General features: G+C 46.1%; 1 protein-coding gene across 2 annotated transcripts in view; it reads left to right on the top strand.

Annotated features, from left to right (window-relative positions):
* LOC135913269 (uncharacterized) overlaps positions 1-19,903 on the top strand; it is a 54,909-nt gene extending 35,006 nt beyond the window's left edge. Inside the window, exons 3-4 of one of the 2 annotated variants that reach the window (XM_070538387.1) lie at positions 6,609-6,649; positions 19,714-19,903. In XM_070538387.1, coding sequence (XP_070394488.1) covers positions 6,609-6,649; positions 19,714-19,817 — 145 coding nt within the window. In that variant the 3' untranslated portion in view covers positions 19,818-19,903. Of the gene's footprint in view, positions 1-6,608; positions 6,654-19,713 lie in introns of both variants that reach the window. The other variant, XM_065445861.1, reaches the window with a different exon arrangement.
* The last annotated feature ends 461 nt before the right edge of the window (positions 19,904-20,364 follow it).

The raw sequence follows: 20,364 nt of genomic DNA, 5'->3' as shown, positions 1-20,364 counted from the left end.
GAAAGATTTCTCGCATTATGTTTTTTTAGCCATGTTTCATGCGAAAATAACTTACTGGGGGGGGGGGGGGAGTACGTTGTGTAATTTAACATCACTGGTTTACCGGAACTGCAAACGGTCTTTCCGAATGTAGAAGCGGCAAGCAAGGACATACGCGTGCGCTGCTGACACGCTTGAATGCACAAGTAGAGTCTATCGCTGTCCTCTTGGCTCGAAATTATCGGCCTGCGATCAAACCTTTCCCGTGTTTACTTTTCTTTATTTATTTCTTACGCGATAATGGCTGAAGCGCGGCCTCGTAACGTTTTTCGCTCGGCTTGATTACGAAGTGCCGCAAAACGTGACTCATCGCCTGGCCGAGCGAGGCTTTCCGCTGCACCTGTGTGTTGGAGTTTTTTATATACTGGCCAAATTTAAGTGCTATTCCAGTACTATAGCTGCTCTCCGATATCGTGATGTAATATAGATAAGGGAGCTCCACGCACACAACGCGTTAACGCTGACTACTTAGATCTGCTTATTCGGTGCAACCAGCCATGAATTATAGATTACGTAACTTTATAGAGTCTATTCTTTGTCCCTGATGGAGATGATGCCCTCCGTAACAACTGCGTCCATATTTGTCAAAGGTCTTGCTCAGCAACAGATACGCGCAAATAAGTGTCAACTAGAGGTAACTTAAAAAAAAAAGAATTGAATTTGCCTGTCAGTTTCGCCCGAAAGCCAACATTGAAAGCGATTGTAAGTTTTAGCGTTGCGCCGAAGGTGTCTCAGAACGCCGGCTGGTGTAGAGTAGCCTGGATGGGACCGTTTCCCTCCGTTGCTGCTATCGAGCCCCCCACCCCCAAACTGTTCGCTTATTTATTTAAGATACGAAAGTATCTTAAATAAATAAATAAACGTGGCCTCGTGCCCATGGTAAGATGGCGGCGACCCGGCTTCATTGTGGAGACGTCATCACTACTCCAGCAATTTTATATTAAAACCTCTTTGAGGCCCCCAGTGCTGTCATTGTGAGCAGCACCGGCACGGGCATTGCGGGCGCCGGACCCCTATATGATGCACGAGGTTAGACGCAAGAAAAACCGGCAGCGTATGTCAGCGCCGAAAGCAAGGAGATTAGATAGGCTCAGGCTTACTGTGCGTCATGCTCAGACCGGCGTATGCCCCACGCTCTGGCCTGCACACAGCTGCTCAGAGTGAACGCTGTATAACGTGTTTGCACTCAATTTTCGCGATGCCAGAAGCCAGAACGCAGCCTTTGAGCAGAGCCGATTGAGCGGAGCGTAACGATGCGTCTATTTGGCTTCGACGCTTCAGTAGCTAAACGCGCTGTTTCACTCTGGCGACACTCTAACGCTCCACGCGTGACCAGCGCAGGCGCGCTGATACCGAGACAGTACGACGGCGGTGGCACCGGCGGTGGCACCAGCGGTGGCACCGACAACGCAAGCGCGCCTCGGGCGTTAGCCATCGCAGTGACAAGAAAGCAATCAAAAGACAAATCGGAATGTATTCTAATCATGGCTAATCAATTGCATGGACATAAAACATCGAGAAAATTTGTTTACCTGAATGGTGTCCAGGAAGGCAAGTCATCATTCTCACTTTGCAGTGTCCGGCCCTCGTTTTTATTTGTCAAGTGAAATAGCCAAGCGAGAGATTAGTCCCATTCTGCATTGAATTGGTGGACCTCCTTCTCCCCTTTACGTCAGTCGCCAATGGCTGACGCTACTGTTCTCTTTCCTTTTTTTCGTCTCGCCATAAACTATACTATTTAAAGGCGGTCGCGAAAACTCTAACGCGACAGCGTATACCGAATTCATCCCTATTCGGAAAGCGCACGCCAAAGGCGTCGACACATTGCCAGAACAGGCTATCGATAAAAATCCGGGTCTTGGCGGAAGCAACGCCCAGGCACGCGCCTCCGTCGGTTCGGGCGTTCAAATGGAATCACGTACTCCTCCCAGGTCAAGCGGTGTCCTGTCTCGACAGACATACCTATCCTATCATACGGTGACGCCTGAATACGGACGTGCCCGATAATTGTCTGGGAACGCTATCAACGGCGACTTAAGCCTGAGGTATGCTCAACATCGCGTATCCGGGAACGTTATCACATAAATTTTTTTTCTAACCTCGTTTCGTTCGCGCAGCAGCCAGCTTGTTTGCGCAACAGCTGACAGGGATTAGCGTCATGTTACCAGTTTCCTTAGTCAGGATATTTCACTGAATAGGCCCCAGACCATAGTGATCAAGACCGGGAAGAAAGCAGATTATTTCTACCACCTACAAACGCACGTACCTCTAGAACAAGGTGCACTTATTAGTCGGGACCAGACTGAAACACTCCCTACGCAGCACGAATGCACCTCCTCTGCAGGCTCTTACCTGAGGATCATTTACCGTGCCGACACTGTAGCTAACAACCGAGCACATCGCATATCCTCTGGTCCTGTACACTACGCCCACGTACCCTTCCTGCTACAAACCTTTCCGCTAAATCCCGTGCCGGGTAGGCTGGCAAAAACCACTCGGTGACCAACGGTGACTTGCGGCGTTCATCAGTGGTGCACTGAAGAATGCCGCAAGCGAGGCTCTGGGGTGAGGGCCTTTTCACCATAGCCACCTAACATCAACATAAAGTTGTTGTTTTTTTCTCCCTCTCCCTCTCTCTCTTGGAAATAGCTTTACCTGTAAGCTGTTCGGCAATGCGCTCGTGGCTGATCGAACAATTTAAAAGATCTGCGTTTCAAATCGAATAGCTTCATTTGGTTCTTTCGCCCGTTGTCATAATGTGGTCGGCGTTGTTCGGACTTTCATCGCCAATACAAAAACGCCGATGCAAAGAGGAAGTGCTCTCACGCTTCCGGGGCGCCTTCGTCATGGAACATCATTATAGCTATGCACAGTATAGAACCCTACCTATATATACTAACCCTACCTGTATATACTGTGGCGAATGCTACCTATATATTCTGTTCCGAGGAAAGCCTACGTCGCCTTGAAAACGAAAAGTCCACTTGTCGAAACGTTCGCTCCTGCTTTTACGTTGTTATCGTTCTGCTCATCGTCTTGAATTTCCATTTCCCGCCTTCCCCGTGTTTTCCCTGGATTACAGCTGTTTGTGACGCATGTGTTTCCGCGCGAGAGCTTTGTGGCTTCTGTATGTCAAGATTGCTTCAACAAGATCTTCTGGCATCTATAGGTCCCATTCCTCCATTTTGTCATTTCCTTTTTGTTCCCGGGTGTTACATCGGCATGCATGCAGCGAAAATTGATTCTTGGTGCAAGGAAAATTGAATGCACCAACTTTTATTGAGTTGGATGACCGCTTTTAATGATGGTCCTTATGACGATGCGCAACACCCAGCGCTAGCTTGACATGCATACGCACACGTTCCACCAACAGAGGAGAAGAATATGCAGCTTATGAGTTCGCTCCACGGAAACGACCCCGCTATAACAGCTTCTGCATATGAAAGCGAGGTTGACGAAAAAGCAGTCGTTGCGAGTCAACATGGCCAAGTAAGAACCGAAAAGTTGTACATTCCTATTAACTTCGTCCACGTCGGCTGCTATTACAGGTGCTAAATGTTCGGAAGAAAATGTTGCATCGCTGTCAGTCCACACGTCTCTTTCGAGAGAGCCCAAGCATGAGAGATCTGTTCTCGTTGAGATTTCTTCGATGTCAGCAAGGAATTTACGAGTATCCCTCGCCAGCGCTGTCTTGCTACTTATTATCATCTGAAGTTGCTGTCGAGAAAATGATTCGAAGCCCCATTATTATGGAGCATACAGGGGTCCTATAATGTAAAACTATTCCAATATGTTTTTTTTTTCGATCTCCATACGTCAAATTTGCGTAACCACCAACGCAAGCATTGGGCGGTCACCCGCAGGGTTGTTTGAACAGACCGGTAAAACGCTCTGCTCGTTCATAGGAGGTCATTTTTGTTTGCTTGAACAACGAATAATATTGCTTACACTGAGCGGCTTGTCTTATCTAATTGGCTGACAAGAGGTGAGGAGTAGGCTCACGTGGAGAGTGATTCGATGGGGCCGAGCCACTGTACAGAAAATGGATAACCGGATAAAGAGGCCGGTGCCGGCATCTGTAATTGGTCCGCTTTCCGTTACTTAGCTTGCGGTGGCTCATCGACAATCGCGGCGGCATGCAATGGAAGCTTAAGGATGGCGCTAAAACTGATCCTCAGCAAAGAAGAGTTGTCAGAACCAGGTCGTAAAGGTGCCGAAAGTGCTCGAAAACGTTACACGGCCACGGAAAAAGCTTTATTATACGCAAATAAACCCACGGTCTTCGGCAGGTGCCTGAGCAATCGGCGGCAGCCATCTTTTGTTCCTTTCGGAACGGGGCAGCCTGCGGCTATTCAGGAGACAATTCAGAGGCGCTATAACGTAGAACTATTCCAAACTTTTCTATTCCACTTCTGCAATCAGCCCTCAAGTCAAAAGCTTTTGGACCACCCCCACTTCAACTGCCTGTCACGGACGTCACGAAAACCGCGATAGCTCCCTATATATCGGATATGACGTGTACACACTGATTATATATATGCATGATTTGACCGAAGAAAAGAAAGAAAGTTACTTCTGATTTGACGCCTTTTCGGCATTAGCCCTCGGCTATTGGTCAAATGTTTTCGGGTTACGCCCACTTCCTCCGCGTGTCACGCGACGCCACAAAACCGCAATAACTTACCGCGTCAAAGTGACGTGTATGCATTAAAGATGCATTAAAGTGCCCAAAAATACTGAGGCCCTATAACGTAAAACTACTCCAATCTGTTTTTATTCCAATGTCCGGACGTCAAATTTACGTAAGCACCGACGCAAGTATCGGGCGGTCACCCACAGCGTTGTTTGAAAAGCACAACCAAACGCGCTCATCGTTTAGGGGAGGTTAGTTTGTTGCTTTCAAAGCGAATAGCATTCACTACATTCAGCAGATTTCCATATAGAATCGTCTAAGAGGTGAGGAGCACGCTCAAGTGGAGAGGGATTCGATTGGGCCGAGTGAGAACAGTGAAAGTAGAACCCGGGCTGAAGATGCTGGTGCCAGCGTTTGTGATTGGTCCGCTTCCCCCTCCCCCCTTTGTTTTATTGAAATGAAAATAAAAGAAAGAGACGTAGTCACCTTTTAATGGTGATGGCTACTCCTTTTCTCACAGCGCAAACAACAATATAAAAAATGTGTAGGAAAATAAAAAGAAACCACTTCATACGGTCAGAAATCTTCAGCACAGTCCTATACGCCCATGAACATAACAGTATAAAAGTCAAATGCAAGTTGCACCACAGTGAGTTCGTAAACAAAGTCACACACACACACAAACGGCCGTGATGTAGAGTTCGATGAGCATATACACAGACGAGGAATTACACTGTGCTAAAATAATTCATGCACAAAAAATAATGTATAACACGTAATATACAAGCACTAATAATTACAAATAATAGGAGAACGTTATAGTGACATCGTGTGATTATTCAGTGCAATACATAGTATTTTTTAAGGATGCCTGTGTCTTCATAAAAAATGTTCAAGTGTGTTCAATGCTTTTCGCTGTGCTACTTTCGATGGCCATGCGTCCAGCTATTTTGCGAGTGAAAAAGGCCGGTGAGGATCAATGGAGTGTAGCTCTTGCTCTAGCTGCCGTCTTTGCGTCTCGTATATGGGGCATTGGAGGAGCAGATGGCGAACATCCTCATCATCGTGGCCGCAGGAGCAAGCCGCGGAAGGAGCCCGTTTGATGCGATGTAGGAAGTGTTTGGTGTATCCTGTACCAAGGCGCAGTCGATGAATTAGTGTCTCGGTACTTTTAAAGAGTTGTACATCCAGCTGGTACTTGAGTTCGGGGTCAACTTCGTAAAGGATTGATTCCTTAGTGTTTTCATTAAACCTTACTTAGCTTGCAGTGGCTGGTCTAAAATCGCGGCGGCGTGCAAGGAAACGTTGAAAATGCCGCCAGAATGTATCCCCGGCAAAGCCGAGTTGGCAAGGTGATGTCGTATATGTGCCGGAAGGGCTCAATAACGTTATAGCGCCAAATAAACATTTTATTATACGTAGTTAAATCTATGCTCCGCGGCCGCTCCCCGTAACTAGTGTCAGGGCAATCGGTGGGCAGCCATCTTCTATTCAGAAAAAAATTCAGTTTTCTTCAGCATGTTAATGCGTCTTTAACGTATATACGTCACTATGACGCTATGACTTTTATGACGCGTTTTTTCTCTTTTTTTTTTGACGTCGCGTGACAGACAGGTGAAGTGGGCGCAACCCGAAAACGTTTGCTGAATGGCAAAGTATTAGGTCGAATGAGAAATAATTTTTCTTTCGTTCGGTCTAATCATGCATAATCAGTGTGCCCACATCATACCAAGTGGGACGTTCTCGCGGTTTTCGTGACGTCGCGTGACAGACAGGCGAGGCGGAGTGGCAGAAAATTTTTGACCCATCAAGAAGGGCTGATTGCAGAATTGGAATAGAAAAGTCTGGAACAGCTTTACGTTGTAGCGCCCCTAGTGTGCTTACAGTGTGCTTACAGTGTGCGTACAAACAAAGCGTTCTTTCTTTTTTTTCACAGGAGAGAGTTCTATGCAGTGAACCACCGAAAATCGGCCCCATGTACGTAAGTCTTACAATCATCATCACGCACATCCACGAGATGGTAATAGTTTGCCATTTTGTTCATACCTAATTGTTACGAAAGTACGCATAGAAAAGTTAAACAATGATTTGGCAAACACAATGGCCGGCAGCGTGGACCCGTATTAAGGGAAGTAAAGATGGTGGTGATTGGAAGTGTCTTGAGGGTTAATCAGTCGGCGCCTACGGGGAACAGCGTTCCTTGCGCTTATGCAGGCGATCGTTGGCAAGCGTTACCACTCGGTGGCGTCACGGCGATTCGCCTAATTAACCAGCCAGCAGTCGAGATAAGCAAAATACGTCTAGAGTATTGGTGCGAAAAAAGCGGGGAAGAGATTTGGAAGGATCGGATCCGTCAGAGGCACAGGTAACGGTATAAGGTAGGTACATAAATTTTAAGGACGAGAAGAAAAAAAAAAGGGTAATGAGATGCAGTCAAAAAGCTAGACTGAAAAGCATGTATAGCTTACCTAATTACCTGAACCAGGCTAGCCGAACTAGTTATCATCACCCCGTTTCAAAGGAAAGGCCAGTAAATGCAAACATCTATATGTCAATCTGCGTGTGTGCATGAATGCGAACATGGTATGCGCGCTCGCGCGCGCTGCCATCGAATCGCTAACGACACACTTTCACCACATGCGCACTGACCGTCGCGTCGGACGACGCCTGGCACCATCCGTGGTGCGGTTTACACGGCGAGGCACCAAAGGCCTCGCCTTTTTCCGATCACTGTTATTGATTCGCCCTTCGAGGAAAAGGCTGAGCACATTTATGCGGTTGTGTTTGCGAGTGTGCATCGACGCTGCCGCTGCTTCTGAGGATGCACGCTTGAGTTTCGCGTTATCACCAACTACTCTGAAAGATTGGTCAACCAATTTTCTTTAAAGGCATTAGAAACTTGAAAAATGTTTTCTGCGGTGAGGGTACTTAGCTAACGTTTGTTTATTGAGCGCGTAATTCCGTACAGAAGAGAGCCGGTCACCGGCCAAACTGTAGGGTTATTAAGTCGATTCGCTATATACGTGCAGTCCTGTGCTGAGCTATTCGTCAGCACAATTCTAGCAAAATCTGGAAGCATTTGCAAATGATCGAAGCTTCGCTTTAATAAAAGAAGCCACGGCTTACGCGTTCTCGTTCGTCAGCGTGAGAACGTCACTGGGGCGACCAATCCTCGCGTTGTACGGGCATCTTTTGAACCGCGCCAGCGACCAGCGCGACCAGGGCCAACTCGCGTTACGCGCACGTACATCGATTTGCAAGCTCTGCATGGCGCCGAAACCGAACACGCGCGCTGCGCGCCGGCGGAAATGCGTCGCGAACGTGTTCAATTACCGAAGGTTCGACGTTCGAAGCAGGCGAGCTCGTCGTGTATATACTCCGACCGGCACTCACGTAGCCTGTGTTGCATTCATGCGAACGGTGCGAAGTTGTACGGCCAGACAGGGGGCAGCGAAATTCCGCGTCGCGGATATTTTCGAGGCGGCTGCTCTGGCAAACTCTCACCTGTGGAAGAATCAAGGCAATACGAATTTTTCTAAGGTTATCTATGATGATATTCAGTGTGAACGAATATAGCCGAACGCTTCCAGAAAGCTATCCTTTTATTAAATAAATAATGCGCGTGAAGACGTTGTTCTTTTTTTTTGCAGTGATCGTCTTGGATATCCTTTTTTTTACTGTTTTATTCCACAGAGAACTGAGACGTTAATTGGGCCACTTTTAGCAGTAGTATAGGCGCCTATACGTTTGAGCTAGTTCGTCATATGCGTGTTGTTTTAGCGGCGCAAGCGCAGGTGTGGAAACCGACCTGTAAACGTTCATCATCATCATCATCATCATCATCATCATCATCATCATCATCATCAGCCTGGTTACGCCCACTGCAGGGCAAAGGCCTGTCCCATATTTCTCCAACAACCCCGGTCATGTACTAATTGTGGCCATGTCGTCCCTGCAAATTTCTTAATCTCATCCGCCCACCTAACTTTCTGCCGTCCCCTGCTACGCTTCCCTTCCCTTGGAATCCAGTCCGTAACCCTTAATGACCATCGGTTATCTTCCCTCCTCATTACATGTCCTGCCCATGCCCATTTCTTTTTCTTGATTTCAACTAAGATGTCATTAACTCGCGTTTGTTCCCTCACCCAATCTGCTCTTTTCTTATCTCTTAACGATACACCTATCATTCTTCTTTCCATAGCTCGTTGCGTCGTCCTCAATTTGAGTAGAGCCCTTTTCGTAAGCCTCCAGGTTTCTGCCCCGTAGGTGAGTACTGGTAAGACACAGCTATTATACACTTTTCTCTTGAGGGATAATGGCAACCTGCTGTTCATGATCTGAGAATGCCTGCCAAACGCACCCCAGCCCATTCTTATTCTTCTGATTATTTCTGTCTCATGATCCGGATCCGCAGTCACTACCTGCCCTAAGTAGATGTATTCCCTTACGACTTCCAGTGCCTCGCTGCCTATTGTAAACTGCTGTTCTCTTCCGAGACTGTTAAACATTACTTTAGTTTTCTGCAGATTAATTTTTAGACCCACTCTTCTGCTGTGCCTCTCCAGGTCAGTGAGCATGCATTGCAGTTGGTCCCCTGAGTTACTAAGCAAGGCAATATCATCAGCGAATCGCAAGTTACTAAGCTGTTCTCCATTAACTTTTATCCCCATTTCTTCCCAATCCAGGTCTCTGAATACCTCCTGTAAACACGCTGTGAATAGCATTGGAGAGATCGTATCTCCCTGCCTGACGCCTTTCTTTATTGGGATTTTGTTGCTTTCTTTATGGAGGACTACGGTGGCTGTGGAGCCGCTATAGATATTTTTCAGTATTTTTACATATGGCTCGTCTACACCCTGATTCCGTAATGCCTCCATGACTGCTGAGGTTTCGACAGAATCAAATGCTTTCTCGTAATCAATGAAAGCTATATATAAGGGTTGGTTATATTCCGCACATTTCTCTATCACCTGATTAATAGTGTGAATATGATCTATTGTTGAGTAGCCTTTACGGAATCCTGCCTGGTCCTTTGCTTGACAGAAGTCTAAAGTGTTCCTGATTCTATTTGCGATTACCTTAGTAAATAGTTTGTAGGCAACGGACAGTAAACTGATCGGTCTATAATTTTTCAACTCTTTGGCGTCCCCTTTCTTATGGATTAGGATTATGTTAGCGTTCTTCCAAGATTCCGGTACGCTCGAGGTCATGAGGCATTGCGTATACAGGGTGGCCAGTTTCTCTAGAACAATCTGTCCACCATTCTTCAACAAATCTGCTGTTACCTGGTCCTCCCCAGCTGCCTTCCCCCTTTGCATATCTCCCAAGGCTTTCTTTACTTCTTCCGGCGTTACCTGTGGGATTTCGAATTCCTCTACACTATTTTCTCTTCCATTATCGTCGTGGGTGGCACTGGTACTGTATAAATCTCTATAGAACTCCTCAGCCACTTGAACTATCTCATCCATATTAGTAATGATATTGCCGGCTTTGTCTCTTAACGCATACATCTGATTCTGGCCAATCCCTAGTTTCTTCTTCACTGTTTTTAGGCTTCCTCCGTTCTTGAGAGCATGTTCAATTCTATCCATATTATACTTCCTTATGTCAGCTGTCTTACGATTGTTGATTAACTTCGAAAGTTCTGCCAGTTCTATTCTAGCTGTAGGGTTAGAGGCTTTCATACATTGGCGTTTCTTGATCAGATCTTTCGTCCCCTGCGATAGTTTACTGGTATCCTGCCTAACGGAGTTACCACCGACTTCCATTGCACACTCCTTAATGATGTCCACAAGATTGTCGTTCATTGCTTCAACACTAATGTCCTCTTCCTGAGTTAAAGCCGAATACCTGTTCTGTAGCTCGATCTGGAATTCCTCTATTTTCCCTCTTACTGCTAACTCGTTGATCGGTTTCTTATGTACCAGCTTCTTCCGTTCCCTTCTCAGGTCTAGGCTAATTCGAGTTCTTACCATCCTGTGGTCACTGCAGCGCACCTTGCCGAGCACGTCCACATCTTGTATGATGCCAGGGTTAGCGCAGAGTATGAAGTCTATTTCATTTCTAGTCTCGCCGTTCGGGCCCCTCCACGTCCACTTTCGGCTATCCCGCTTGCGGAAGAAGGTATTCATTATCCTCATATTATTCTGTTCCGCATACTCTACTAATAACTCCCCCCTGATATTCCTAGTGCCTATGCCATATTCCCCCACTGCCTTGTCTCCAGCCTGCTTTTTGCCTACCTTGGCATTAAAGTCACCCATTAGTATAGTGTATTTAGTTTTCACTCTACGCATCGCCGATTCTACGTCTTCATAGAAACTTTCGACTTCCTGGTCATCATGACTGGATGTAGGGGCGTAGACCTGTACAATCTTCATCTTGTACCTCTTATTAAGTTTCACAACAAGACCTGCCACCCTCTCGTTAATGCTATAGAATTCCTGTATGTTACTAGCTATATTCTTATTAATCAGGAATCCGACGCCTAGTTCCCTTTTCTCTGCTAAGCCCCGGTAGCACAGGACGTGCCCGCTTTTTAGCACTGTATATGCTTCTTTTGGCCTCCTAACTTCACTGAGCCCTATTATATCCCATTTACTGCCCTCTAATTCCTCCAATAGCACTGCTAGACTCCCCTCACTAGATAACGTTCTAGCGTTAAACGTTGCCAGGTTCATATTCCAATGGCGGCCTGTCCGGAGCCAGTAAACGTTCACGTTCCCTTAACGCGCACTAAAGAGAAACACTTAATCAGTTTATATTAATAAATTATTCTCGACGAACGCTAACTTCGTTGATTTCGTGGTAATGCGTTGAATATTAGAAGAGAATTATGATGGTCAAACTTTCATTTTTCTTTTTCACGCCGACACCGCAGGACCACTCCGTCAATGTGGGGTCACGAATTTCAAAGTACTTGTTCGAATTTCAGCCGTTGCGTTTCAGTAAAAGTTCGTTCTTTCGCTATTTTAGAAGCCACTGTAGTCCAATTTCTGCCACTAAAAGCTTAGCTAGACCCGACCAGACGCTTTGAAAATCCATGACGTCATATCCAACTTCAAGGCAGCATCGCCAACCATCTTGCGCTTTTTGCGCATTTTATCGCTTCAGATGACTTCTTCTGAGGGTAGGAGTGGCTTTCTGGGTATTGTAGAAGCGTAATTTACCTAAACAGCTCGAATTATTTAAAGGCGAAAGCCTTGGATGGCTCATGGGTCGAAAAATCTGATGCCCGGCGTTTTTCGGCACCAAAATTTAAAAACAATTATGGGGATTTACTTGCCAAAACCACTTTATGATTATGAGGCACGCCGTAGTGGAGGACTCGGGAAATTTCGACTACCTGGGGTTCCTTAACGTGCACCTAAATCTAAGTACACTGGTGCTTTCGCATTAAGCCCCCATCGAAATGCGACCGCCGGGGTCGGGATTCGATCCCGCGACCTCGTGCTCAGCAGCCCAGCACCATAGCCACTGAGCAACCACGGCGGGTTACCAAAATTCGAGCGAATCAATTTGGCGATGAGGCGGAACCGGCCATATCTACAAGTTGGATTACAATTGACGTCGTGAAGGTTAAGATTCCAACCCATGACCTTTGATGTTAACTAAGGACAAGTTAATTAAGGAACTCGAACCCTCGTCTCAACTTGGAGGTACGGGCGAACTGGCAATATTTCCAAGTCAGATTCCAATTGACATCGTTAAGGTCGAGAGTCGAACCCACTACCACTGGTGGTAATTAAGGCTAAGTTAATTAGGTAACGGTTAATAAAGGCTGAGGGAATTAAGGCACTCGCACTCACGACCTTTGGTGGGAGAGAACAAGTAATAGAAAGTAACAACGCATTCGAATGAAAATGACAAGTCATTTAATGAATTTGTCGTGGGCACGCAGGCTTTCGCCTTTATCCTCTTTAGCGTGTGATAAAGTGACTGTTAACTTTTTTTTCTCTTTAATGTCCCTTGAAGCTCTCGTACAACAGTACACATATCTCAACAATACATTTGGCATTCGGCTACTACCGCAGTCTACAACGCCGCTGCACAAGAGCACGCGCCTTTGCAACAGGTGGTGGTGGTGGTAAACATTTATTGCTTGAGCCTTTTTACAACATTACTTGTGAGGGGGCTCAGGAGCGCGTAGATTGTCCGGGAGTTTGTGGCCCTCGGCGACCCTCAGAGCCCAGTCCACCAGCCGTATTTGGTCGGCTGGGTTGGAGCTAGACACCGCGGTCCCCCATCCCTCGACGTCGGTGAGATGCCACTCAGAGGGTGGCTGGAGCTCAGGGCATAAGAACATAATGTGATGGAAGTTGGCTCTAGGTGCGCCGCAGAGCGCACATTCCTGTTGATATAGGCCTGGATGAACTAGGGCGAGAAAAGCTGGAGAAAGAAAAGTTTGCGCCTGAAGCTGGCGCCAGGTACTTTGTTGGAATTTCGTTAAGGATTTATCTGGGGGAGAGTATCTCAACCGCATTTCGCGGTAGTGGAGGGTGATCTCGTGATATTCGACCAATCGGTCTCTGGCGTCGTTGTATCGGTGATGACATTCCAACCACCACTGGCCGAAGCCACCGCTAACCGAAAAATACAACCACCGGCCACGTAAACCGGCAAAGGATGCAAATAAATCTATTCGCCCCCCCCCCCCGCCCCAAAGAACAAAGAAGAAAAAGATTGCGTCTCTGCAAATGACGTCCGAACGAGTAAGCGCGCTGGTGCTACGTCTGTAAACAATCCGGAGGTAAATGACGGCCTCGTTGTGATGTCACAGTAGGGATTAATTCACTTTATCCACAGCTCCTTAGGCAGACCACCTAGTGAGACAATTATGATCACCATCAGCAGCTATGCTTATGTCCACTACAGGACTAAGACATATCGCAGCGATCGCCAATTGGATCTCTTGCACTAGCTGATTACAACTTGCTTCTGGACACTTCCTAATTTCATCACCCCACCTAATTTGGTGCCGTCCTCGATTGCGCGTTCCTTCCCTTGGCTCCCATTCTGTAACCCTAATGGTCCACCGGTTATAAACCCAAGCATTACGTGGCCTGGCCAGCTCCATTTTCTTTCTCTAAATGTAACCTAGAATATCGACTGTCCCCGTTTGCTCTCTGATCCACACCACTCTGTTCATGTTTCTATGTTCCACCTAAACCTTTGCGTGCATCACTCATTATGCGGTCCTTAATGTGTTCTCAAGCGCATTGGTTCAACTCTGAGTTTCTCGCCGTTATGTTGGCACCGGTAGAATGTAATGATTGCACGCTTTTATTTTCAACGACAGTGTCAAATCCCCAGTCAGCACTTAGTAATGCCTGCCATACTCACTCTCGCCCGTTTTCATTTTTGTGCAAACATCCTTCTCATGATCACGGTCCCCTGTGAGCAATTGAACTAGATAAACGTACTCCTGCACAGACTCTAGAGGCTGACTGGTGATCATGAATTCTTGTTCCCTAGCCAGGGTATTGAGCATTATCTTTGTCTTCTGCATAATAATCTTCAACCCTACTCTTACACTTTCTCGGTTAACGTCCTCAATAACTTGTTGCAAGTCATCCGCAGTGTTGCTGAAACTGACAATGTTATCTGCAAGCCGAATGTTGTTGAGATATTCGCCGCTGATCCTCCCTCCTAAGCCTTGCCTCCCCCCTCCCCCTTCCTCCCCCCCCCCCAGTCTAATAGCTTGACTACTTCTTCTCAGAAAGACGATATTAAGCCTTTTTTAAAGAGCTCGCGACCTCGTCGTTCTAGTGGAAAACAATTACGCCTTGGAAAATCGTGAGAATGACGTTACAGAATCTTCCTCTGCAAACTTGCGGTACAGTGTAGTGTGATCATATTTGCGGTTGGTATAAAAAATGGTGTCGCAAGTAGATGACCGAAAACGTTGGTCGCATCAACGATAGATGCGCACTGCTCGACCGATTTTCTTATCCTCCTGGCTCACATTGGTCGCAGCGCTCGCACCATAGTTGTAGTGTGTTCAATGCTGTTTCCATGAACTACATTAGATTGCAACTCGCGTTTACTAACCTGTAACAGTACGCCGTCTCGTTAGGTCTATTCGTGCATTTGAAGATATTGTTTCCGCCCACTTGGTGCAGTTGATTTTCTCAGAGCTTATCGAGTATGAGCCCGAGGGGACACTTTCTGTCCCCGCGCAAGATTTCAATTTGATAACACGTGAGAGTGCGTGGCCATCCTACTGAAACTGAGCAATAAAGATGCTGTGGGGATAGATGAAATTTTCAACACACTTTCAAGACGTTACGCTCCTCTCTTATCTCAACCCATACCTAATAGTTTTCGCTAGTGCACTGCCTGCCACGAAGTTCATGCTGATTGGTTTAAAAAGACGGTTGTCCGAATATAAAAAAGAGGGGCGACTGGTTACTAGTTTCTAACCGCATTGTTTTTATTTCTAATTCTTGGCTGAACACGTTTCTGCCAAACATATAAAAGATTTTAAACGCACTTCCTGTTGGGCTAGTTGTTAGCTGTTCATTTTTACATAAAATATGTTCATATTTTATAGTATAAAAGATTTCTTGTCTAACAAGACATCGTTACCATGTCACCAACGTAGTTTCTGTAAAGACATGTAAAAAATGTCGCAACTTTAGCTACTGTGCATGATTTATCTCGTGTTTGGGAATATTGCGACAATGCAGTGCGCATGTTCTTTTTAAAAAAATTGCATTCCATTTAATAAATTCACTAATAGGGAGCTGTTGTGTAGAAAGTACGACGCACAAATCCTTTTCATTGTGCACCCCTGGACCCCACCATATTTGATCACGTGGTGACACGTCTATTGCTTGCCTGCGCAGGCCTCTACTACTTCTGCTTACATGACAGCGCGACGACTTCGCTTTAGCGCCGTAAGCCCCTGTTTCAGAGTCTTTCGCTGGCAATGAGTGCGGGAACGGCCCTAAACTTTGGTGAAAAGTTCAGAAGACATGTAAATGCCGCATGCCGATCCGTCTGAGCTCATTACAGCTTGTCAATATGGCGCCAGTGTTTTCAAATGGTGCGAACGCTAAAAGGCCGGACCAGAAATAGATTTGCAAGACTCCGTGGTACGTACCTATAGTCGCTATATACAGTCATGATCACTGTCACGCACTCATCTTTCTTTCTTTATTCATTGCCAGTGGCTTCTAAGCCACAGATTGTCGTGTTTTTGTTCAGTAGCATTTTTTCGTGCAGTGATATTGCATAATGTCGACGTAATTACTGGTCATTGTGAATTGCGATAGATTTGTTCATGCTCCGCTACAAGCTTGATCAATCGACGTTGTGAAATTTTTTTAGTAGCAGGCCCGCAATTGGCGCCACATATAGTTCCTTCGGGTCTGAGGACTGTTATGTCTCTCTCTTTTACAGAAAAAAAAACTAATTTCGTTCGGGACTCGCTTACGCCGTGGCTCGAGACGAATTGTCAACCTTAGAACAATCTCGCGAATTATTGTAAGCTGCTAACGCGTCTACATACTCGCTTATTATGAGTGCACTCATATCTAATACTTGACCGAGTCTCAGTGAGTTTCACTGAATGGGACTTATTTAAATGGAGACCACACAAATATTGTTTACAAGCATGAGCGGGTGACTACTTAATGTGTGGTGTCATATAACATCATATTCTTATCGTGGGACTTTGGCTCTGATCAGAACTAATCATAAATTTATTCCACTTCAGCAAAACCTTGGTTTCGGTTAAAGGATAGGTCGACATTTTATTCTGTAGTTATGCTGCAGAAAAAAAAAGAAACACAAGATCGAAGGACGAAGAAATTGTAGGAGAATAGTAGCTACAGCAAATCAGAGTTATCAGAATGCGATTGAAGAGTCATACATATGTTTTTCTGTGCCTCTCAAATATGAACGCAAAACATGGACACCTGATCAACTTTGAGGACAAAAGATTCATCTGAGAATGGCACAGTTTTCAATGCACTAAGTAGGAAGCAGCCTTACTCAAGTGTGTACGCGCAAATTATATTTAACAGACGTAAAAAAAGAAGGCGTGTGCTTTAGCGTCCTGGGGCTGCATAGTAGATTCTCAGCGAAGCAGTAGTGCTGGGGCACCCTATTAATTGTGAGTATCCGGTGTGTACTTCAACAAGCACCTAAATCTAAGTAAAGGAGCATTTTTGCATCCACCCTCTCCCACGCCTCTATTGTAACACTCCCGCTACAACCAGGAATGAAAAAGCCACGGCGGCGACGTGGTGGGTTTTGAAGCAGGAAATGCCCAGGCGCGGGGCAAGCACCATCTGTTTATACTGAGTGAACTAGCTAAGAACTAGCGGGTGAAGAGCGCCTGTAACGGCTAACCTCGTGTACATCGCTGAATGGATAAGTGCGTGTCTTACCCGTACAGAACAACGCGTTGTCACAGGGAGATGTTGTGAGTCCAGAGCGTTTTGTGTCAGCTCAGGTGCGCGCACCACAGGGAACCGTAACACAGGCCCTCTTTTATTTCTAGTTTATGTGAATGTTTTGGCGAAGTTCTGACGAAAGATGTGAGCGTTATATTATGCGCTGATAACTGTATTGTATTCAAAAACTTAGAATCTGCATCTGGTAAAAGTGTACTACAGACTGCATTTGTGCAATGGATATGACTGGGATATGGTGTTGAATTCTAAGAAAATTGTCCTGTTGTGCACCACACGGAAGAAAAATTATTTCGCTTTTCCCTCCGCATTCATGATTTTCCAGTGCTGGAAGTAGATCAACACAAAGATTTGTGTGTTACATGTTCTTAGCAGTAATCTTACTTGGACAACACACACTTAAGATGTCTTTACTCAAGTGCATCGTTAACTGTGGTTATTAAAAGGGGAATTTATAACACGTTAATTACCGCTGATAAGAGGTTTATTCGCGGTGTGTTCCTTCAATGACGCTACGAATAGGAATGGTGAGGCAGCGTGAGGCACCATCTCGAAAAGACACCAGCGACCAGCAGCGTTGGCGATGCTGCTGCATGGAGGCGCGGCTTCTTCAGACCTCCAACATACGAATTCTCGCTTAGAATACCGTTGATCGGTCTTATTTAGAATATGCGGCAGTCATATGGAATCATTTCACTGAAGAAGATACACGTAGGGAAAAGTCGCAAGAGCGATATTTATCAACTATCGAAGATAATAATCTCCTTGCTTTCTCATGCAGCAACATAGTACTGCTTTGTGAGAAACATGAAATAGGTTCAGCCGTTCGATATATTGCGTAACTATCTCCAAAAACTACGAAATCTACCACATTTTCTTAAACCAGTTGCACCAAGGAGAACGTGAAATCAACGCTACCACTTATTAGCATCCGTTTTCGCATGAACCAATGCTTATAAGCACAATTTGTTTTTATTAGAGCAGTGACAGACTGGAGTTCCCTACTACGGTAGATTTGCGCATTGATATAGTTTATGGAAAATCTTTGGGATTGTTTTTTTTCTATGTTTACTGTTATAGGACACTGTACTGTTTATGTCTTCAATAGGTTTTTTGGCTCTTTTGCCTGCTTTCGGGGTGGTCGGGCGTTCCCCACCGATACAAAGGCGCCCATGCGGAGTGCACGTTGTTTCACTAAACCGACATGCGGGGCCGAACATCGGCTATCATAGCTCTCTGAGATGCAATAGTGATGGCATGCGAGAACTTTGGGCCTTTCCAAGGTTTAGATTTGTCGGGGAGCGCTCGCTGAAGCACAACCCTTCTCGCACAGCCCTGCCCTCTCTCACTACGAGGGCCTGTGCAAAAGGAGGATGGCTTTGATTTCCTCGGCGGCGCTTCCGCGGCTGGAGACAACATTAACTCCGGGGAGTTACTTGCCAAAACCACGATTTGGTTAGGAGGCGCGCCGTAGTGGGGGATTCGGTATAAATTTTTTGCGACCAGGGGATCTTTAATCCGGCATTAGATCCCACGACCTCATGCTTACATCGCGACACCATAGCCGCTAACATACAACGTACGTATTACGAATCGGCTTATACCTATAGCCAATTTTACTGGTTGGGCTGGCTAACTAAACAATTACGCAGTGAAACAAACGCCACCAAAATATACTCGATCGAAAAATATACGCCTGCAAGTGAATCATTCTTATAATAAAGCTTATCTGAATGCGTACGGTGACTCACACTTTTTTTATTCGCAAATTTTCCAGTTTGCTTACAGAAAACCAAAGGGGTCTGGACTAAAGGCGCTTACCATGCGCTTTGACTGAGGCCCTGACCCCTGTACAATCTGCGCTCCAGTGAAGCAATCAGGACAGCGTAAGAATGAGGAGAAAAGGAAAAAAAATAAGTAAAGAGGGGGGGGGGGTGAACAAAGATTTGGTGAGGCAAGTTCGGGAAAAAAATTATACACTGCAAGCTAAGAAAACAAGCGCACTATGTGCAACCATAAAAACAGCATGAGCAACACAGTTTGGGCGAACAATTGCGAATCATCGTCGATGGTCTTCCGTAATTTTTTTTATTTGCTTTCCGGAACCCCTTCACATGGACAGAGCAGTGGTCAAGATAAAAAGAAATGTATAAGAGCTACTTTTCGTAGAGGACCACTGCTCTGCGCGTCGTAGAAGCATGTGCGAGTCCTCCGGAATTGGAAACGATCATCTGACCTGCCCACTTCCGCTCTCTTCTTTTCCTCCACTTTTACCGCTCAGCTTTCAAATTATGTTTTAAGTGTCGTGGCGATGCAAATTTATACCGAGAAAGGGATGCTACAGGCTACAGGCCCGCTACGAAGGCCAGGTTAAAGCCGGCCGTTGTAAAATTGCGACAACCGCCACAGTCTCAAAATTGTCAGATGAACTAGTTTTCCGGCTACTTCTGCGCCTTGAATTGCGTTACACAGCCGCTTATAATCTACAGGGGACGCGTTTTCTTTTTCGAGCACCTCTTTCACCACTGCGTCATTGTTTCTTGTAGTAACTTACAACTAAAGGCCGTGCGGTATGTCTCGAGAAGAGGTGGTAATTCAGGATGTTTTCATCGTATCTTCTAGGTAAAAAAAAAATCATCTTGACCTTCACCGTTCGCGATGTTCAATCTGGCGCCCGCGCCAACGCAGCAACTCAAGGCTGTCGACGCGTTGTGGCTGAATCGTGAAACAAAGCTGCGCCTGGTGTATACCCTCGAGAGAGAGAGAGCCCCGCCCGGATTTGAAGAAGAGAGCAATAAAGCAGTTGCCGGTCGTTCGCGTTTCCTGTTGGACTGTTCTTTTTTTTTTTTTCAGAAGATGCCCTGTGAGCGCCGTAGCGGCGGATGGTCGCACATGGATGCAGTGAACGAAGAACCTCCTCACGTGCGAGTCACTCACTCGGGACCGCGCCTCGCAAGAGCTTCTGGGGATGGCCCCCAAGCTGGCTGCACTTTCGTGGGAGCGCATTGTCCATTGTTGGATGGGAGCCCTTCTGACGCCCGCCGCATGTCCGGCCAGTGGCGCTTTTCACTCTCACCTCGCACAAATTTGCCTTCTTCGGCTTTTTTTTCTTTTCGTACGAGAACAAGGTCTACGCCTCAGTGGAAAAAAAAGGATATCTTTGTGAAGCTACTTTTCACAACAGGTGACACAAAATTTCTTTAGACGTGTTCCCGTTGCTCTTCTGTGCCTGCGCGCGAACACTGTGTTTGGCACAAAGGAGGTTTCGTTATT

This window comes from Dermacentor albipictus, chromosome 5 (assembly GCF_038994185.2).
Source record: "Dermacentor albipictus isolate Rhodes 1998 colony chromosome 5, USDA_Dalb.pri_finalv2, whole genome shotgun sequence".
Lineage (NCBI taxonomy): Eukaryota > Metazoa > Arthropoda > Arachnida > Ixodida > Ixodidae > Dermacentor > Dermacentor albipictus.
The sequence above is the reverse complement of the archived record's forward strand: the minus strand, read 5'-3'. Positions and strand labels throughout refer to the sequence as shown.